Genomic DNA, 15,088 nt, shown 5'->3' with positions numbered 1-15,088 from the left:
CCTAACCCTAACCATCAAAGAGGAAGCCATTTAACCAAAAGAAAACATAAAAAAACAGATTTAAGAAAAGCCTCAATCTTGTGTCCTGTGATCTGACAAAACTAAAATGAAAACAAATTGCTTGGCCATAATGACCAGAGATAGCAATCCCAACGGTAAAGTACAGGGCAGGGAAAGGGTTTGTGGATGTTTTGGAAGCAGGCAGCGACCATGTTTAGCTGAGTCATTTCAAATTTTTACTGCCTGGTTCAGAGAAACTTGGTTTAAAAGTTGGTTTTATAATGTAAAAGTAGCATCCTAACTGATTTATATCCCTTCAGTAATATGAATATTGAGGAAAGAAAGAGGGTTATATTTACATGCCAGAAAAACAAATGAACTCTTTATACACCAAAAGACCAATTGAAGGACATGAAACTTAATCATTTATTGACTGTAATTTTAGCTCACAATTTATAAAGTGATGAATCATGATCATGAATTACTGAAGCTTTTCTGGGTGAGCTGTGCACACAGCAACGTCTTAAGGAGTACCACCCCCTACTGGCTTGATTTGGTAAGGCGCCAATGGGAAAATCTGAAAGACGACATGTTCTAAAGCTGTGAGCAAAGTAAAATGCTTAAAATAATTTATCTAATTATGAACCCATGTTGAAAAGATTGTTTTGTTTGTTCTTCAAACATAAAACTGATTTTTTTTTCTTTAAAACAAAGAATTAACACAAAAATTCCACTGCGCTTCAGCAAGTTTCTTTTAACAAAAAAAATCATTTCACAATAAATGACATACATATTTCAAAGGCATCAACGATATTAAGAGAAAGATCAATTTTATAGAATTTCGCAGTTTAATCCACCAAATGAACATTAATGGTCAAGCTGCAGCAGATTTGAAGCCGATTCATTGAACGCTCTCAGATCAGATATACATAAAATGTAAACGCAGAGTTCTGCTCCACATGTGAGCACACAGAAATTTGATGAACTGAAACGCTTTTGCTTCATTTTTCACGTCAAGGAATTTTGGGGAACAGGAACGTTTTTGTGCTTTTATTGGTAAATGAGGTTTTTGTGTCCAACTCATTGTACTCTCTAATGTCTGCACTGTTAAAGATTCACTCGCTTTCAGCATAACAAATACTGGGAAAAAATGAAATTGGCAGCTTGTCCTTAATTTCTAATTAAACTGCCAAAGAATTTGAACATTTGGGCTCATAGCACAATAAAATAGAATTTCCAAGTAGTTGATTCTTAATCATGTGGTGACATCGCGGGAACAGTAAGGGGCCCCATCCTGATGCAGCAGAAATCCAAATTCCACACCTTTGATCCCAATATACACGCTGATTATTCAGAAAATTCAAGACAGAAAATGTAAAAAGTGGGACAAACTTGATGTTCCACCAAGTCCCCTTCACTTCTTCACATTTAGACCCACGTAACGCGTGGTTTCATTAGGCCGGCAAACAAAGCAAGATGGCCATCTGATGAAAAATGTAGAACTTTGTTCCATTGCTTCCTGTTTTTCACTTCCCTTTTTTTTCCTTTTTATGAATCCCTACAGAGCCACCAATGACTCGACTCAGCATGAACTGATTAAAACCTACAATGTACATCACAGGATTAAACCATAGATCATTAAATAACTTTTCCAAATGTCAAAAGTCCAAAGTCTTATAGGATCTCAATCCCAGCTCATGATTGGCTCAACAGCTGGAGGCATTACAGGAATATTTACAAAGAAAACCTGTTAATGATCCTTAAGTGCTGTTCAATTTGTTTTTTAAGTCTCACTCCTGTGTCACAACATTAAACAGCAGCATTCATGTACAAACAGGCACGTTTCAGAATGTGAATTAGAACCTCACGCTCAGCGCCGTTTTTCACCGTTATTCAGTTCAAATGTAACAGACAGAGATCCTGCCGGGTGACGAGGTTCAGACTTCTGAGTAGAGCAGCTTTAGCAGCGGTTTATCCTCCGAACTCGAGAATTTACAGAGACTCTTCATCAGACTCGCTGTCGGTGTTGGTTTTGGTGAGGAGCTCCAGCTCCTCGCCGTCCTACAGCAGCAGGAACACACAGAGGACAGGATGTGTTTAGACACTCATCCCACTGGATCCACACGGCGTAAACTATGCAGTGGTTTCCTGATGAATCATTTCAAAAACTTTTACCCTTTTAATCTGACATATTCTGTACAGTTCAGTGCATAAACTATTGAGGAAATAGGAAAAAATAACTAAATTGGGGCTCTGTCTCTGTAAGAAGCTCCTGCTCTTCCTGAAGCTCCGCCTTCAGGAAGTCATCACAACATGGCTCCTCTATTAACCCTTTAACAATGTTTTTACCAGCATTGCACTGAGAAGTGGCTCCTATAATGAGCTCAGCTGATGCTCAGTTAAACCAGGTGTTTGCTAATTACTGTTGGCTAGTCTGAAGGAGCTGATTGGGGGAGAGCTGTCCTGTGATATGGAAGCTTGGAAACTGCAGCTCAGAGGAGGAGCTTTGTCTCTAAAGCTGAGCTAGCCCACCCAGGTGTTTTGCACAGCTGAATGGTTGCCATGGAGACTAAAGGATTTCTCAACATGCCTGAAAGAATCAAAGCAACACTCCATGAATGTTTTTAATGAAGGAATAACAATATAACATGATATAAAGCTCAAAAAAGTCAATTTTTACATAAAGTTGCTTTCTTAAAAGCTTTTTTCTTCTTTATCACCGTTCCACTATTGGTCATGGGTTGTTGTTTTTTTTTTCACTAACATTTGTCAAAATCTTTTAAACCACAAACTAAATCCTGCCACTACCATATTTCACATCATGCATGGTGTTGCTTTGGTGATTATTTATTTATGATTTTACGCTAAATATATCTTTTGGAATTCAGATATTTCAGATTTAGTTTAATCAAACCATAACTCTTAAACTCAGAATGTTTTTAGGCTGCTTTCTCATTGTGACTTTAACTAGTTTCCGTTTTGTCTTTGTCCATTTCTCAGTGATTTCCCCCCTGTTGAACGTTTTCTCGTCTTTTAACAAAGGTAATAATAATAGATTTTACTTTTAATGCCTTTTAAGTCTTGAGATCTCAAAGGGCTACGAAGGCCTAATAAATTAAATAAACAATTACAATGGATAAAAATAATTTCAAAAACATGTAGTAAATGAAAGAGATTAAAACAAATGTCTAAGAAATGTTGGTAAAGGTGTAAAACCTTCTTCTCTGTATGTTTTAGACCTTTCTCGTGTCTAATTGCTCAGACTTCACTCAGTTGTGAAAAGCTTTGGCTCAAAGTGTTTGAGCGTGTAGCTGCCTGCTGACCTGAGGCGAGCTGCTTACCCCTCTGGACCTCTCGAACACCTCTCCGTTGATGACCCGCAGCTTCTCCTGCTGCAGGCTGTACTCGGGGTCTCTGGGCCGGCTGGCGTTGTAGATGAAGATGGACAGCAGGACCATGGGCGCCTGCAGGAAGAAGTCCAGCGACGGCCGGAAGTCGAACAGGAAGAGGGAGAAGCCGGTGACCAGAACGGTGGTGATCTGGCCTGTCAGCACGTGGAACATGTTGTCTCTGAACTTCAGGATGAAGGCGACAGACAAGCCCAGAGCGGCTGAGGAGAGAAGAGGGAGGAGCAGGAGAAGGAGGAGAGGAAGAGGAGAACCAGAGGCTCATTGGTAAAGGTGAAGAAAACAAATTGATACTATTGAGAAATGCAATTCCTAGTCCTGGAAATTGTCATTGATGCTCATATTTGGGAGTATATTGCATATCGCATTATGCGTCCACTTTGATAATGTATGTATTTTGAATCATTCTTCTATATTTTTCATGTAAGAAAAAGCCATGAAGCTAAACTAAACTAATAATGGTAAATTACAGTAATTTACAGAATTTTATTAACAAATCTATTTTTGGTTAAATATAAACTGATGAAATTTCATACAATTGACATAATAACTGTTTTAAATAAATCTTCTATTTGTTCACACTCTTGTCAGTGACATAATTTAAACAGAATTTTGACAATGGAAAAGTTGGTTTCTGAAATAAAAAAATAGCTTCTGAATCGAAAATTGTTTTTGAATCAAAACTTGTTTAAGTTGAATTGTGACCCTAAAAATCAGAATTGAATCTCTAGACACTGGCAGATCAGCATCTCTGCTCGTTAGCGCTGCAGCAGTAGCAGCATCACCCATCAGTCCTCACCAGTGACCAGCACCAGGGCCAGTGAGTAGACGTTGTGTCCGTGGAGGAGGCCACAGTGGATGGTGAGTCCTCTCGCCTCGCTGCTGAGCCCCAGAGTCAGAGCGTTGAACACCACACCAAACACATACCTGCAGACAGCAGGCGGCCAGGTGAGAACAACCACAACACACACACCACAACACACACACTGCGTTCCTGCGGTTCAGCGTTTCCTCACAGTTTGCTGTTCTGAATGAAGATGCTCTCTGTGAGCTGGTCTCCCTCTTTCAGGATCTTCTCGTTGTAGATGTTGGCCATGGCGGAAATGAAGCACTGCAGCAGCAGCAGGACGTGACCCACGCCCAAAGTCTGCAGCTTCTCCACCATCCGGTCCCTCCAGGCCTGACCGGGCAGAGACGACGTCCACGACTTGGAGGCGCTGCCGAGCAACCAACGACACTCTCACCACAGGAGTACAAGCCCTGGAGACGGTGGCCCCATGCTCTCTCGGGTCTTTTCTCAGTCAAGAAACGATCCATTTACTGGTCCATCTATGATGGCTACCAGAGCCTCCCTCAGAACCCCTGCTAAGGCCGGTGGTGGGGGCTATTGGGGTTTTTGTGTTAAAAAATGTTAAAAGTTACAAAATTTTGAGTCACATAAGCAGGAATTGTAATTTTGAAATAGTGTGTGAAGCCAACAGGCAGATGCAGGGACGGTGCAATTGGTGTATCAGCTATAAATCCAACTTAATCTGTCTTTACTGTCAATGTTACTGGTGTATAAAAACTCCCATTTAAAATAAACAAATGACTCTTAACCTGGTGGGGAGGCAAGCAAAGCCTGGTGGCCCTCCAGGCTTATAATACACTGAGGGAAAACCTGGGCTGCCATTTCTGAATGAAACAGATCAACCAGTAATTGTTTTTAGTTTTGCTGCTACTTTAGTGTATTTCCCCTGCATATTGAATAGAACTATTGTTTCCTCTATTGGGTTACTTCATGTGACTCAGTCACCTGCTTCCAACGTCATGTGGGAATACCTCCTTCTGTATTTAACCTCCCTGTGGGATCAGTAAAGTATATTTTTTTAGCTCAGATTATTATTTTTTGCTTCCAATCGATCAAATCCTTTCTCATTTGTCCCTCTTCAGTGAAACGTTCTGTATTAAATCAGAGTGACGTTACCTGCTGTTTTTCATCTGCTCCAGGAGCTGGGTGTAGAGGATGCAGGAGTTGGACGGGGTGGAGAGCGGGTTTGAGTGAAGGGCTGGCACTGCTATGGAGCTCTGGCTGCCCCCTGATCCCGTTGTCAAGGAGACGATGGCCAGGAAGAGGATAACTAAAGAAGCCCACTGAACCCAGGACAGGCGTCTCCTGACGGAAAAACCAAACATGTCCGTCTGAAGCTGAAGCTTTCCATCATAATGGTTTTATTCCACTGGGACGACAGCTGGTCAGTCTGAAGATGCTCAACACAAGATTAAGAGAAATCTATAGCACCCTTTATGCTGTAGATTGGTAAGATCAGGCTTCACTAGCTCTAATTTAAGACTTTTTAAGACCTTTTAAAGGCTGTTATGAATGTAGTTTAATACCTGCATCATGACAGAAATGTGCAAAAAAAAAAAAATCAGATTATATAAAATTATTTTCTAGGGAGCTTTAGCCACACCAGGGCACCAAAACTGTGTCGTTTCTGGATAAAGTTGCCCTTAGATATAATAGACACAAAGAGTCTAGCTAGCTAGCAACAGGGTATCTGCAGGTTTCAGTCTGTCAAATTTGAGACTTTTTAAAACTTTTTTAATGCCAGCTTGAAATTTAAGACAGAAAAAACTATAAATATAAGGGCTGATGAGGAAATTCTGCTGTATTATAATCATACTAATAAAAACAGACATTTCTGAGGTTTGTGGCTCTTGGCAGCGGATTTGTGTTTTTCATGCTGCATATGGCTCTATAGCCATATCCCCCATAGTGCCTGGCTGAAAAGTTTTTTTTCTTTTGGGCAGAATGTGTCTAACCACATATGGGGATGTGAACAGAACTGAACCAGTGGGGGGCGTGCTGTGGTGGCGCAGGGGGTTAACACGCCCCACGTTTCGAGGCCTTAGTCCTCGACGCGGACGTCGCGGGTTCGACTCCCGGTCCCGACGACCTTTACCACATGTCTTCCCCCCTCTCCTTCCCTGTTTCCTGTCAGCCTACTGTAGAAAAAATACGAGCCACTAGAACCGTAAAAACTCTTCGGAGAAAAAAATGGAAAAAAAAAAAGAACTGAACCAGTGGCAAAAATGAATGTCGTCCATTTAAATGGTGATAAAGCTGCAAATACACATGACAGGTGCAAAACAGCTAGCTGGCTATCAAAGGTATGTTGGCAACTACTTTTGGACAAATGTAAGTTGTCCTAATCTACGGAAGAGGATTAGGGCCACCGAAAAAAAAAAAAAAAGAATTCTGAGATTAAAGTCAGAATTCTGACTTTCTGACTTTAAAGTCAGAATTTTTTTTTTTTTTTTTCGGTGGCCCTAAATCTCTTCCGTACTAATCTGACAACTTACATTTTGTAATGAATTTAGGAGGTTTTAAGGCCTTAAATTTAGACAGTAATTTAAGGTTTTTTAAGGCTAAGCAGACACCTTTCACAGGTCACCAATAGAGCATGAATGCAAGAATGCCTTTTGTCTCTGAATTAATATTCACATCTTAGAGTAGGAATGAACAGGGAAATGCTGAGTTGAGCCACTTACTTTAAAACAAGTCTAAAGAGAACAGCTGTGGTCAGGATGACAAAGTTGGAGAACAGCACTGCCATGGCCTGGAACAACAAGAGAAACAGCAGAGTCACTGCAGGTCACGGAGCAGAATGACAAACCAAGACCTTCAGAAAGAAAAGAATGAAGGATCGAGGTCTGACATACAGGAGGAACTCTGGCTTTACTCCACAAATAATCACACTGAATACCTGAGAAACGGTTCCTTGGCCTGTATGATGCCGTTTGTTCACTAATGTTTTCTAAAGAACCTCTGAGTTCAGAAACAAGCTGGATTTACAGAGGCTAAAATATGCACAGCTGGGTTTACATATCGCTGAGGCCAATTGGATGAAATTCATTTTATTTAGGGGTGTTGGAGTGAAAGGGGGCTGGCTAAAAAGACACTTCTTTAAAGATTTTTATTGTAGAAAAGCAATAATTTGTTTTCCTTCCACTGTAGTAAAGCTCAACTTGGTCTACCACATAAAGCCTGGATAAAATAAAACAAAACAAATAAAATACACAAATTAAAATAAAATAAAGCTAAATAAAATACACAAAATTGAATTAAAAGATAAAATACACAAAATAAAACAAAATACACACAATAAAAAAAATAATAAATTGGGAAGGCACAGTGTGCTGGGCCAGACATTAGAAAGGCGTTACATGGGCAGTAGCCCAGGGCGCTGTGTTTATGGGGGCACCAAAGACTTTTTAAATTTGTGCTTAAATGAATATATGTGTTGTATTGTACTTTATATAAAAGTTGTAGAACCATATCAAATGATTCTACAACCATTTGAATTTTACTAAAAGCCTGGGAATTTTCCGAATATAAATAATCCTCAAGTATTTGAAAATGAAGAAGTTATAGTAATTTTTTTTGGAATATATGGAGCTGCTGTTCAGGGAACGTATTAAACCCACCATGCATCAGTTCATGCATAAGACTACGTATTGTTGTGCTGTAATTTTTAATAGTAGACGAATTTGCCTATATAAGATGGGGCACCAAAAGTGGCTCCAGCCCAGGGCCCCACATTTCTGTAAGTCCGGCCCTGAGAGTGTGTGATGAGGATCCTGATCTGACCGTTTACCCACCGGCTGCAGGTAGGTCATCACATAGAAGATGATGAGGTTGTCCAGAAAGTAGAGGAACGCCGGAACGGCCCACTTCAGGGAGATCAGGAAGGAGGAGCTGGAGGCGCAGCCCAGATCTCTGCATGATCGTCCCTCTGAGGACACACACACACACACGCACACACGCACACACGCACACACACACAACATTCTGGTATGAATTTTTAATGCAACATTTTTACTTTTAACTTGAGCTGCACCTATATTTTTAAAATATCAGGACATATATATTAAAAAACTCAAATTGTTAGTAACAATGCTTCCAATCCATAAGAGCAGATCTATTCAGTATAATTCTATGCTTTGTGGTCTGAGTGATATAATTTATAGATATTTAGTTCACATTATATGTATCTATCTTATACTCTTCCTTGCACTGACTGAACAAATTAAAGTTGTGATGTTTTTTCATGTTTGACCAAACTTGTGAAGCGTTTGGTGTATTTAGGTGTGCTGTACAGGTGCAACGTTATCAAATAAATTTGTAATTCAATACATTTATGTGTGCTTACAAAAAATTTGATCAATACAGCAATGTTTTTCTGTATGGGATCGGTATCAGCTGATTCTAAACCTCTGATATCGATATCGGGAGTGAAAAAAGTGGATTGGTGCATCCCTACTTTTAACTCAAACAACAATAATCTTCATATTTGCCCATCTGATTCTACTTCTTTAAAGAACAAACAAGCAAATGTAATAAGAACTAGCCTGGTGGCTAATAATTAGCTGACTGAAAACATGGTGAGTTTTAGGCTGTTATCTGTCCTCAGACACAGACATCTGCTGAAAGCCTCTCCCTAAGCAGAATCAAGCCAGACAGCCTGGAATACACAAGCATGATAAAAACATGCCACATCCACACTATGAGTCTATGAGATATGGGACAGAGATGATGAGTGAAACAAATGTCAGAGTGTCAAAATGTTCAGGACTTGAAATGGAGCACAAAAGTAGAAACAACTTCTCTAAAACTTATATGATTACAGTCAAAGTGACACACTCATCAGATGTGTCAGGTGACAAGAGGAGTGAACAGTGAGACTGGTGATAAAAATGGCAGGGAAACCCACATACACAGCAGAAAAGCAGCACAAAATGTCTTAATTTATGAATCTCTGGCAGATTCTTTCTCTCATTATTGTGGCTTTTTGTACACAGAAGCAATTTTGATGATTCTGTCCTGTAGCAAGAGGAGTTTGGTTTGATTTGATTTGAAGAAAGCAGTGTGTGTCTTTTTATTCAGTGAATGTAAACTTCTGTTCTCCATTGTAAATACTGAAGATGCACCAATCCAATTTTTACACTATTAATACTGATACCAATATCTGAGGTTTAGTATCGGCTGATACCGATCTGATACAGATCGGTATTGCTGAATTGATTACTCAAATTGCTGTGTTTCAAAATATTTCTATTTTTAAACAAAATGGTTTTTTTTTTTAAAACAAAACATAGATGTACGGAATTGACCAGTTATTTGATAACTCTGCATCAGAACAGCACACTTAAATACACCAGTAGCTTCACAAGCTTGGTCAAACATACAAAAACAACACAACTTCAATTTGTTCAGTCAGAGCAAACAGGGATAGAACAGTGAATATAGAATAAATAAAGAAACAAAAACAACAGGTTGACTACGTTGGTCAAATATGTATAAAATAAACTGCAACAAACATTCTTTCAATTTTTTCAGAAAGAGAAATTAAGAATTCTAAATATAATGTAAAATAAATAATAAAGCATAATGTCGCTCAGAGCACACAGTGCAGAATTAGATAGAATAGATCTGCCCTTATGGATCGAGAACATTGTCACCGATACCCCATTTGGAATTTTTTTCTATATCGGGACCGATACAGATATCGATATTGGAACGTGCATCTCTAGTAAATACCATGACAGCGATGTTTTTACCTCTGACTATCACTCTGACTGACATAACCAGACAGAAGAGCAGCTTCAGAGCTTCAGCAAGCAGGTTCACAGATGCAGGGAGGAAGTCATACTTGTTTTCTGAAAATAAAGTAGAAATAAAAATAAGCAGCGAGATGTATTACTAATGAAAGAGATCAAATCTTTTTTGTGGATGCCCCTGCTGGAGACAACCGTCTCTTACATAGACACAGAGTTTATTGTCATTCAGTGTTACGTTTAAAAATGTACATCCTGTCGCTCACCGGCGTTTGCTGAGAACTTGAGCAGCACAATGCGACTCGTCCCCAAGGTAACGAAGCCCAGGCCGAGAGCGAGCGTGTAGGCCGAGGAGCGGGAGCAGAGCCTGGGGCGGGGGCAGCAGCTCACCATGGCTCTGGCTGGCTCGGGCGCAGGAAGCTGCTCTGGGTTCACCTCTTCAGACCTGTCACACAAACAATCAGGCTGCTGGATTATGACTGCAACACTGACGATAAAATTCAACTGGTCACAACTCGTCAGTGCAGCTGGAACAAATGAGAGCGGGATTATGTGGTCATAGGGCTAGATGGTATGGCTGAAGAACTTATCAAGACATGAGGGTTTCATATCAGTCGATATCGATAATTGTTGATTGAGTTTTTTTGGTTTTAAATAACTGAAACACTGGCAAACTGGTGGTTCTTCACCAGACATAGTTCGTGTGAGCGTGGCAAGTCTTTGGAGTCCAGTCTTTGAAGATTTGGATGAGTTACAACATATAATTTCCCTCCGAGTTTAATAAAGCATCTTTTTTAATTGAATTCGATTGAATTGAACTGATGTCACACAATGTCATGAAATTTGCTTAAGACAAACTTTTAGGCCTGCTATTTATCAACACGACATTATTCCAAAGGCCTCAAATGGCCCACGCCCCGCACTGTGGACACCCCTGGTTGAAGACCCAGGACTACACAGTCGAGTTTAGCTTTGGGCTTTTTGACAGAGACAGCTAGCCATTCTCAATCTACATTTAAAACCAATAAATCTATGAAAGAATAATCACATTTATTAGAATTTTATAAAAACAGCTTAAACATAATTAAGGGAATAACGCCCGTCTAATCATGTAAAACAGAAATGATAGTGGGTGTTTTCCTGTTCTTTCCTTTCTCTTTGTACCAGCTGCTCGCCGTTTAGTTAGCATTAACTTAGCATGACAACAGCTGTAGTTCTATATTAGGAGTTAGAATAAAGTCAGATTTTCTGTAGCAGTTCAACCAGTACGAACTGAAAGATGTCTCCATTTTTACAGGGACCTACCACTTGTTGCTGCCTTTATCCGAAGCATAGCTGAAGCATCTTATTCCGTCAAAACAAACCGACGACTTCCTTGTTAGGGAGAGTACGCGTTCACGACGCAGCTGGCGCGGTGACGTCACGCAGCGAGGACTCGCGCGCGCTGCTAACTCTTCTCAGCTACCCTTTGCTGCATTTGATGGAACTGAGTTGGGAATGACATTGAATATATTCATTATAAAGACATTTTTCTGTTGGAAAGCCCAGTGGATCTGCTTTTACTCTAAAACATAACTTGCTAATTTGAACGTTCACAAATATTGAGTTTAATTATTTATTTAACTGCATTTCATTTCTGTTGCGGCTCTTTAGGTTCTTATTTTAATGGCCAAAATGACTTAGAATTCTGTAGTGTTTTTAAATACAAAGAGGATTAAATAAAAGCTGTTTTTAAAAAAAATACATCATCTTTATGTAATTTTACAGTTTAAGTCACACAATATTTGAAACATGTACTTATTTACGTGTTTTATAAACATACCTATTGTCTCTATCAAGGGGGGGTGATAAGATACAGTTTATAATCTCTATCTCCGTTACATCTTCTGGTTTACCGTTAAGCTAACTTTGCTCTAAGAGTTAAACCGGAAATTGTCCCTTCAAAATAAAAAGCATCACGAGTCAAACAGGAAGTTACCCAAATTTAAAACTAATTAAGCGGTGATGTAGGAAAGGACCTTCTAAGTTATTAGGGCATTTCATTTGTACATCGTTTTCAGGCTTTTATCCACATACTTCCCAGGTACTGCAAAATGTTCTTATATTTAATCTTGACTTGTTGTCATGTTGAATCCAGTCAGATTCACACATTACAATATTCAGTTCCACTATTCATTTAAATGTTTAAATTTATTCATTTGAACAAATGACAGCCATGATTATGATGTTTTTTTGGGGGGGGCGGGGGGGGGTTTATTAAGAACGGTTTGGAAAAGTCTATTTTAGACTTTCAGCAGTTTTACTAGTTCCACTGGCAGATTATTTCACTTATAACAAGGAAATACAATCTGCCAGTGGGACTAGTACTTTTGCATCAATATTAAAGATTTTAAAGAAGCCCATATGACTTGTTGAAAAGTTACTTATAAGTTTGGCTTGTCTTATTTCAAGAGTGTTAAGATATGTGCACCAGAAACTACAGAAATACTTTGTAATATTTTGTGATTTTGCAGTGAACTACCTTAGTCATTGAGGAAAACACACTTTGAGAGATGTTTCATATTTATTTGTATGAATAGGCATAGTCAGAGCTGAAATTGTTGTTTGTTTCCCAGAAGACCAATCCACGTGAGTGTTTTATGGCTCCATGTTTCCACTAAATGTCCCAGTCGAGATTTACAGCACGTGTATTTTTGTGCGGCTGACTTTCCAGGGACATTCTGAGGTTAGATAAATACTTCAGCACTTATTCCTGCGAGACTTTTTCGGTAAAGATGGGACTGGGTACAACCTCAGGGATGACTCAAGATAAAGGACATATGACTTCAATTACAAGACCGAGAAAGCAAGAAAAAAAAACTGCTCTGAGGCACAGTTCATTGCCCCGGTACATACTGTTTGGAAACAGAAGTGTGTGTGCATGTGTCAGTGACAGATAACACACACAGCGCAGCTCTCTGTTAGACCACAGACTTGTGGAACCGAACAGCATTTCACCTGGAGGATTGATCCCAGACATGAAGCTCTGTCCTGGGATAGGAGTTCACCGTCTCCTGCCCGTCCTGGTTCTCCTGGCAGCCCTGGTCGTTAAAGCGGACCTGCAGAGATCCAGGGAGAGACGCTACTACATCGCTGCTGTGGAGATCAACTGGAATTATTCTGCCAATGATGCAAACAGGTTGGCTAGAAATGTAACTGAAACTGCAAGAATGGTGTTTCTCTGCTTGTTTGTCTGGATAATAGTTGTGTGTTAAGTGTGTAATCTTAACAAAACCGTTAATATAGTTTATATTGACTATAAACTGTTTATTTCGTTTTTTACTGAAACAGCTCAATTTGTCGTCTTTTCTTTCAGCAGTCTTAATCATTTTTGTCTTTGTTCTTTTGGAACAAACTTTACATTGTGACAGCGTTTTATGGCTACTGTAGGTAGAAAAAAAAGAGAGGAGTAAATTTTCTCTGAAAAATATCCACAATTTTCAAGAAAAAAAAAAATTTCTGAGTTTGAAAAGTGACAAATTTTTCTAGACAAAAATGAAAAATTTTCTAGAAGAAATTTGGAAATTTCAAGTCAAAATTTTTTTTTTACTGCTTTGAAACTCTTTTTTTTCTTTTGGAAGACAGAAATGTCCAAAATGTTTACCATCAAAATTTCTGAGTTTTTTTATATAAAAAATTGTCAACATTTCACAATTAAAAATGTTGTTCTTTTCCTGAGGATTTTTGAGACTGCTGCCAAAATTTCAGAATTTTTTGGCTGAATTTTACTCCTATTTGTTTTCCCTATTTTTGGCCCTAATACACCATTGTATTACACAAACCTATCAGTTACCATCTAAGTTTTGATAAAAAAAATAAAATTATTTTGTATCAAACAGATCCAGGAGCAAAGAGAAAAATAAAGTAGTGTGTTTACATTTCTGCAGTTTTGCAAATCATTTGGTAATTTCAAGGCATTAAAGCACAAATGGGAGAGGAAGATAATACATTATACATATTGAAAATCAGATGTACTGTACAATATAATGATGTATGCAAAAAGTTAGTTTCAGAAAGTACTTCAAACTTCAGCTGTGTAATAAGATGGTATTGCCATGAAATTACCAATATAAGTGTAAATTCCTGTTAGCACAATGTGTAGTGATACATGAGGAACTGACCTCTAATTAAATTGTGGTAATTTGGTAATGACCAAATTTATTACCAGGTAATAATTTGGTACATAAGTGCTAAATGCACTTATTGTGCTAAATAAGTGCTAGGTACATAAGTGTTGTAGACCCAATGATACCTACTTGCTGGATTTTTACTGTCAAACTATAACACCACTGTCATAGAATATACATGTCAAACGTACCATGGGTGATGTTGATGTTCAGGATAGTATATTAGACAAGTATTGAATATTTCAAATGATTGGGAGAGGAAAGTTGTTATTTAAATAAAAAAAAAAGGAACGCACAGAAACACAACCTACATCTGCAAAGTTGAATTTGCCCAAGTGGTGTGACTTCCTGAACAACATTGCTTCAGAAAAAGTGGAGATGTTTGATCAAAATCCACATACAATCTGTAACATGTCAGCTAAAAGTGATTCTGCAGGCCGCTGACTGTTTCATCAAATCACACACATGCTTTATTTGTGAGAACAGTAATTTTGCATATGGTCACAGGCTGTGTTGACCACACATCTAAATAATAACTCATTTCCTTTACCTTTGACGAGGAGTTGTTTGTTTTTCACCATGACTAGACGTGGAGATTCCCTTCCTGCTGGCCTGCTGATTGATGTTTTGTATTTTCCCACCATTACTCAGGCAGGATCCCACCTACAAGAAAGTGGTTTTTCGGGAGTATGACGAAAACTTCAGCCAGGCAAAGACTCATCCGCCCTGGTTAGGTGAGTGCGGTTGGAGGTAAACAAGCGAATGGCCTGGCTTTGATCATGTAGAAACTCTGTCTCAAAAGTCGATTCCCACAGCAGAAATATATATATACATTTTTTAAAACAATTTTCCTTAGAGGGAGGGCCTCGAATCTTCCTAGTACTCCTATGAGCGTCTGGTACAAGGCTGGGAATA

At 38.9% G+C, this 15,088-nt stretch overlaps 2 protein-coding genes across 5 annotated transcripts in view; one reads left to right on the top strand and one right to left on the bottom strand.

The window, feature by feature from the left end:
- Positions 1–408: 408 nt before the first annotated feature.
- On the bottom strand, positions 409–13,104 carry slc35a5 (solute carrier family 35 member A5). 4 transcript variants are annotated; one of them, XM_032567758.1, is made up of 10 exons: positions 13,005–13,104; positions 10,274–10,452; positions 10,011–10,109; positions 8,052–8,185; positions 6,942–7,009; positions 5,374–5,562; positions 4,424–4,624; positions 4,207–4,334; positions 3,342–3,610; positions 409–2,061 (listed from the first exon to the last, which is right to left on the bottom strand). In XM_032567758.1, exons 2-10 carry the CDS (start codon positions 10,398–10,400, stop codon positions 1,993–1,995), a joined length of 1,284 nt encoding a protein of 427 aa, XP_032423649.1. In that variant the 5' UTR covers positions 10,401–10,452; positions 13,005–13,104; the 3' UTR covers positions 409–1,992. The 4 variants fall into 4 exon arrangements, with proteins under 4 accessions (XP_032423649.1, XP_032423650.1, XP_032423652.1 ...); XM_032567759.1 differs by lacking the exon at positions 13,005–13,104 and adding an exon at positions 11,313–11,455; XM_032567761.1 differs by lacking the exons at positions 409–2,061; positions 3,342–3,610; positions 4,207–4,334; positions 13,005–13,104 and adding an exon at positions 11,313–11,440 and having other exon boundaries at positions 4,575–4,791.
- Positions 12,910–15,088, top strand: part of f5 (coagulation factor V) — a 19,749-nt gene continuing 17,570 nt past the window's right edge. The window contains exons 1-2 of the mRNA XM_032567755.1: positions 12,910–13,185; positions 14,825–14,907. Of these exons, the coding sequence (XP_032423646.1) occupies positions 13,025–13,185; positions 14,825–14,907 (244 nt within the window). The 5' untranslated portion in view covers positions 12,910–13,024. The remainder of the gene's footprint in view (positions 13,186–14,824; positions 14,908–15,088) is intronic.

Source organism: Xiphophorus hellerii, chromosome 7 (genome assembly GCF_003331165.1).
Source record: "Xiphophorus hellerii strain 12219 chromosome 7, Xiphophorus_hellerii-4.1, whole genome shotgun sequence".
Classification (NCBI taxonomy): domain Eukaryota; kingdom Metazoa; phylum Chordata; class Actinopteri; order Cyprinodontiformes; family Poeciliidae; genus Xiphophorus; species Xiphophorus hellerii.
The sequence above is the reverse complement of the archived record's forward strand: the minus strand, read 5'-3'. Positions and strand labels throughout refer to the sequence as shown.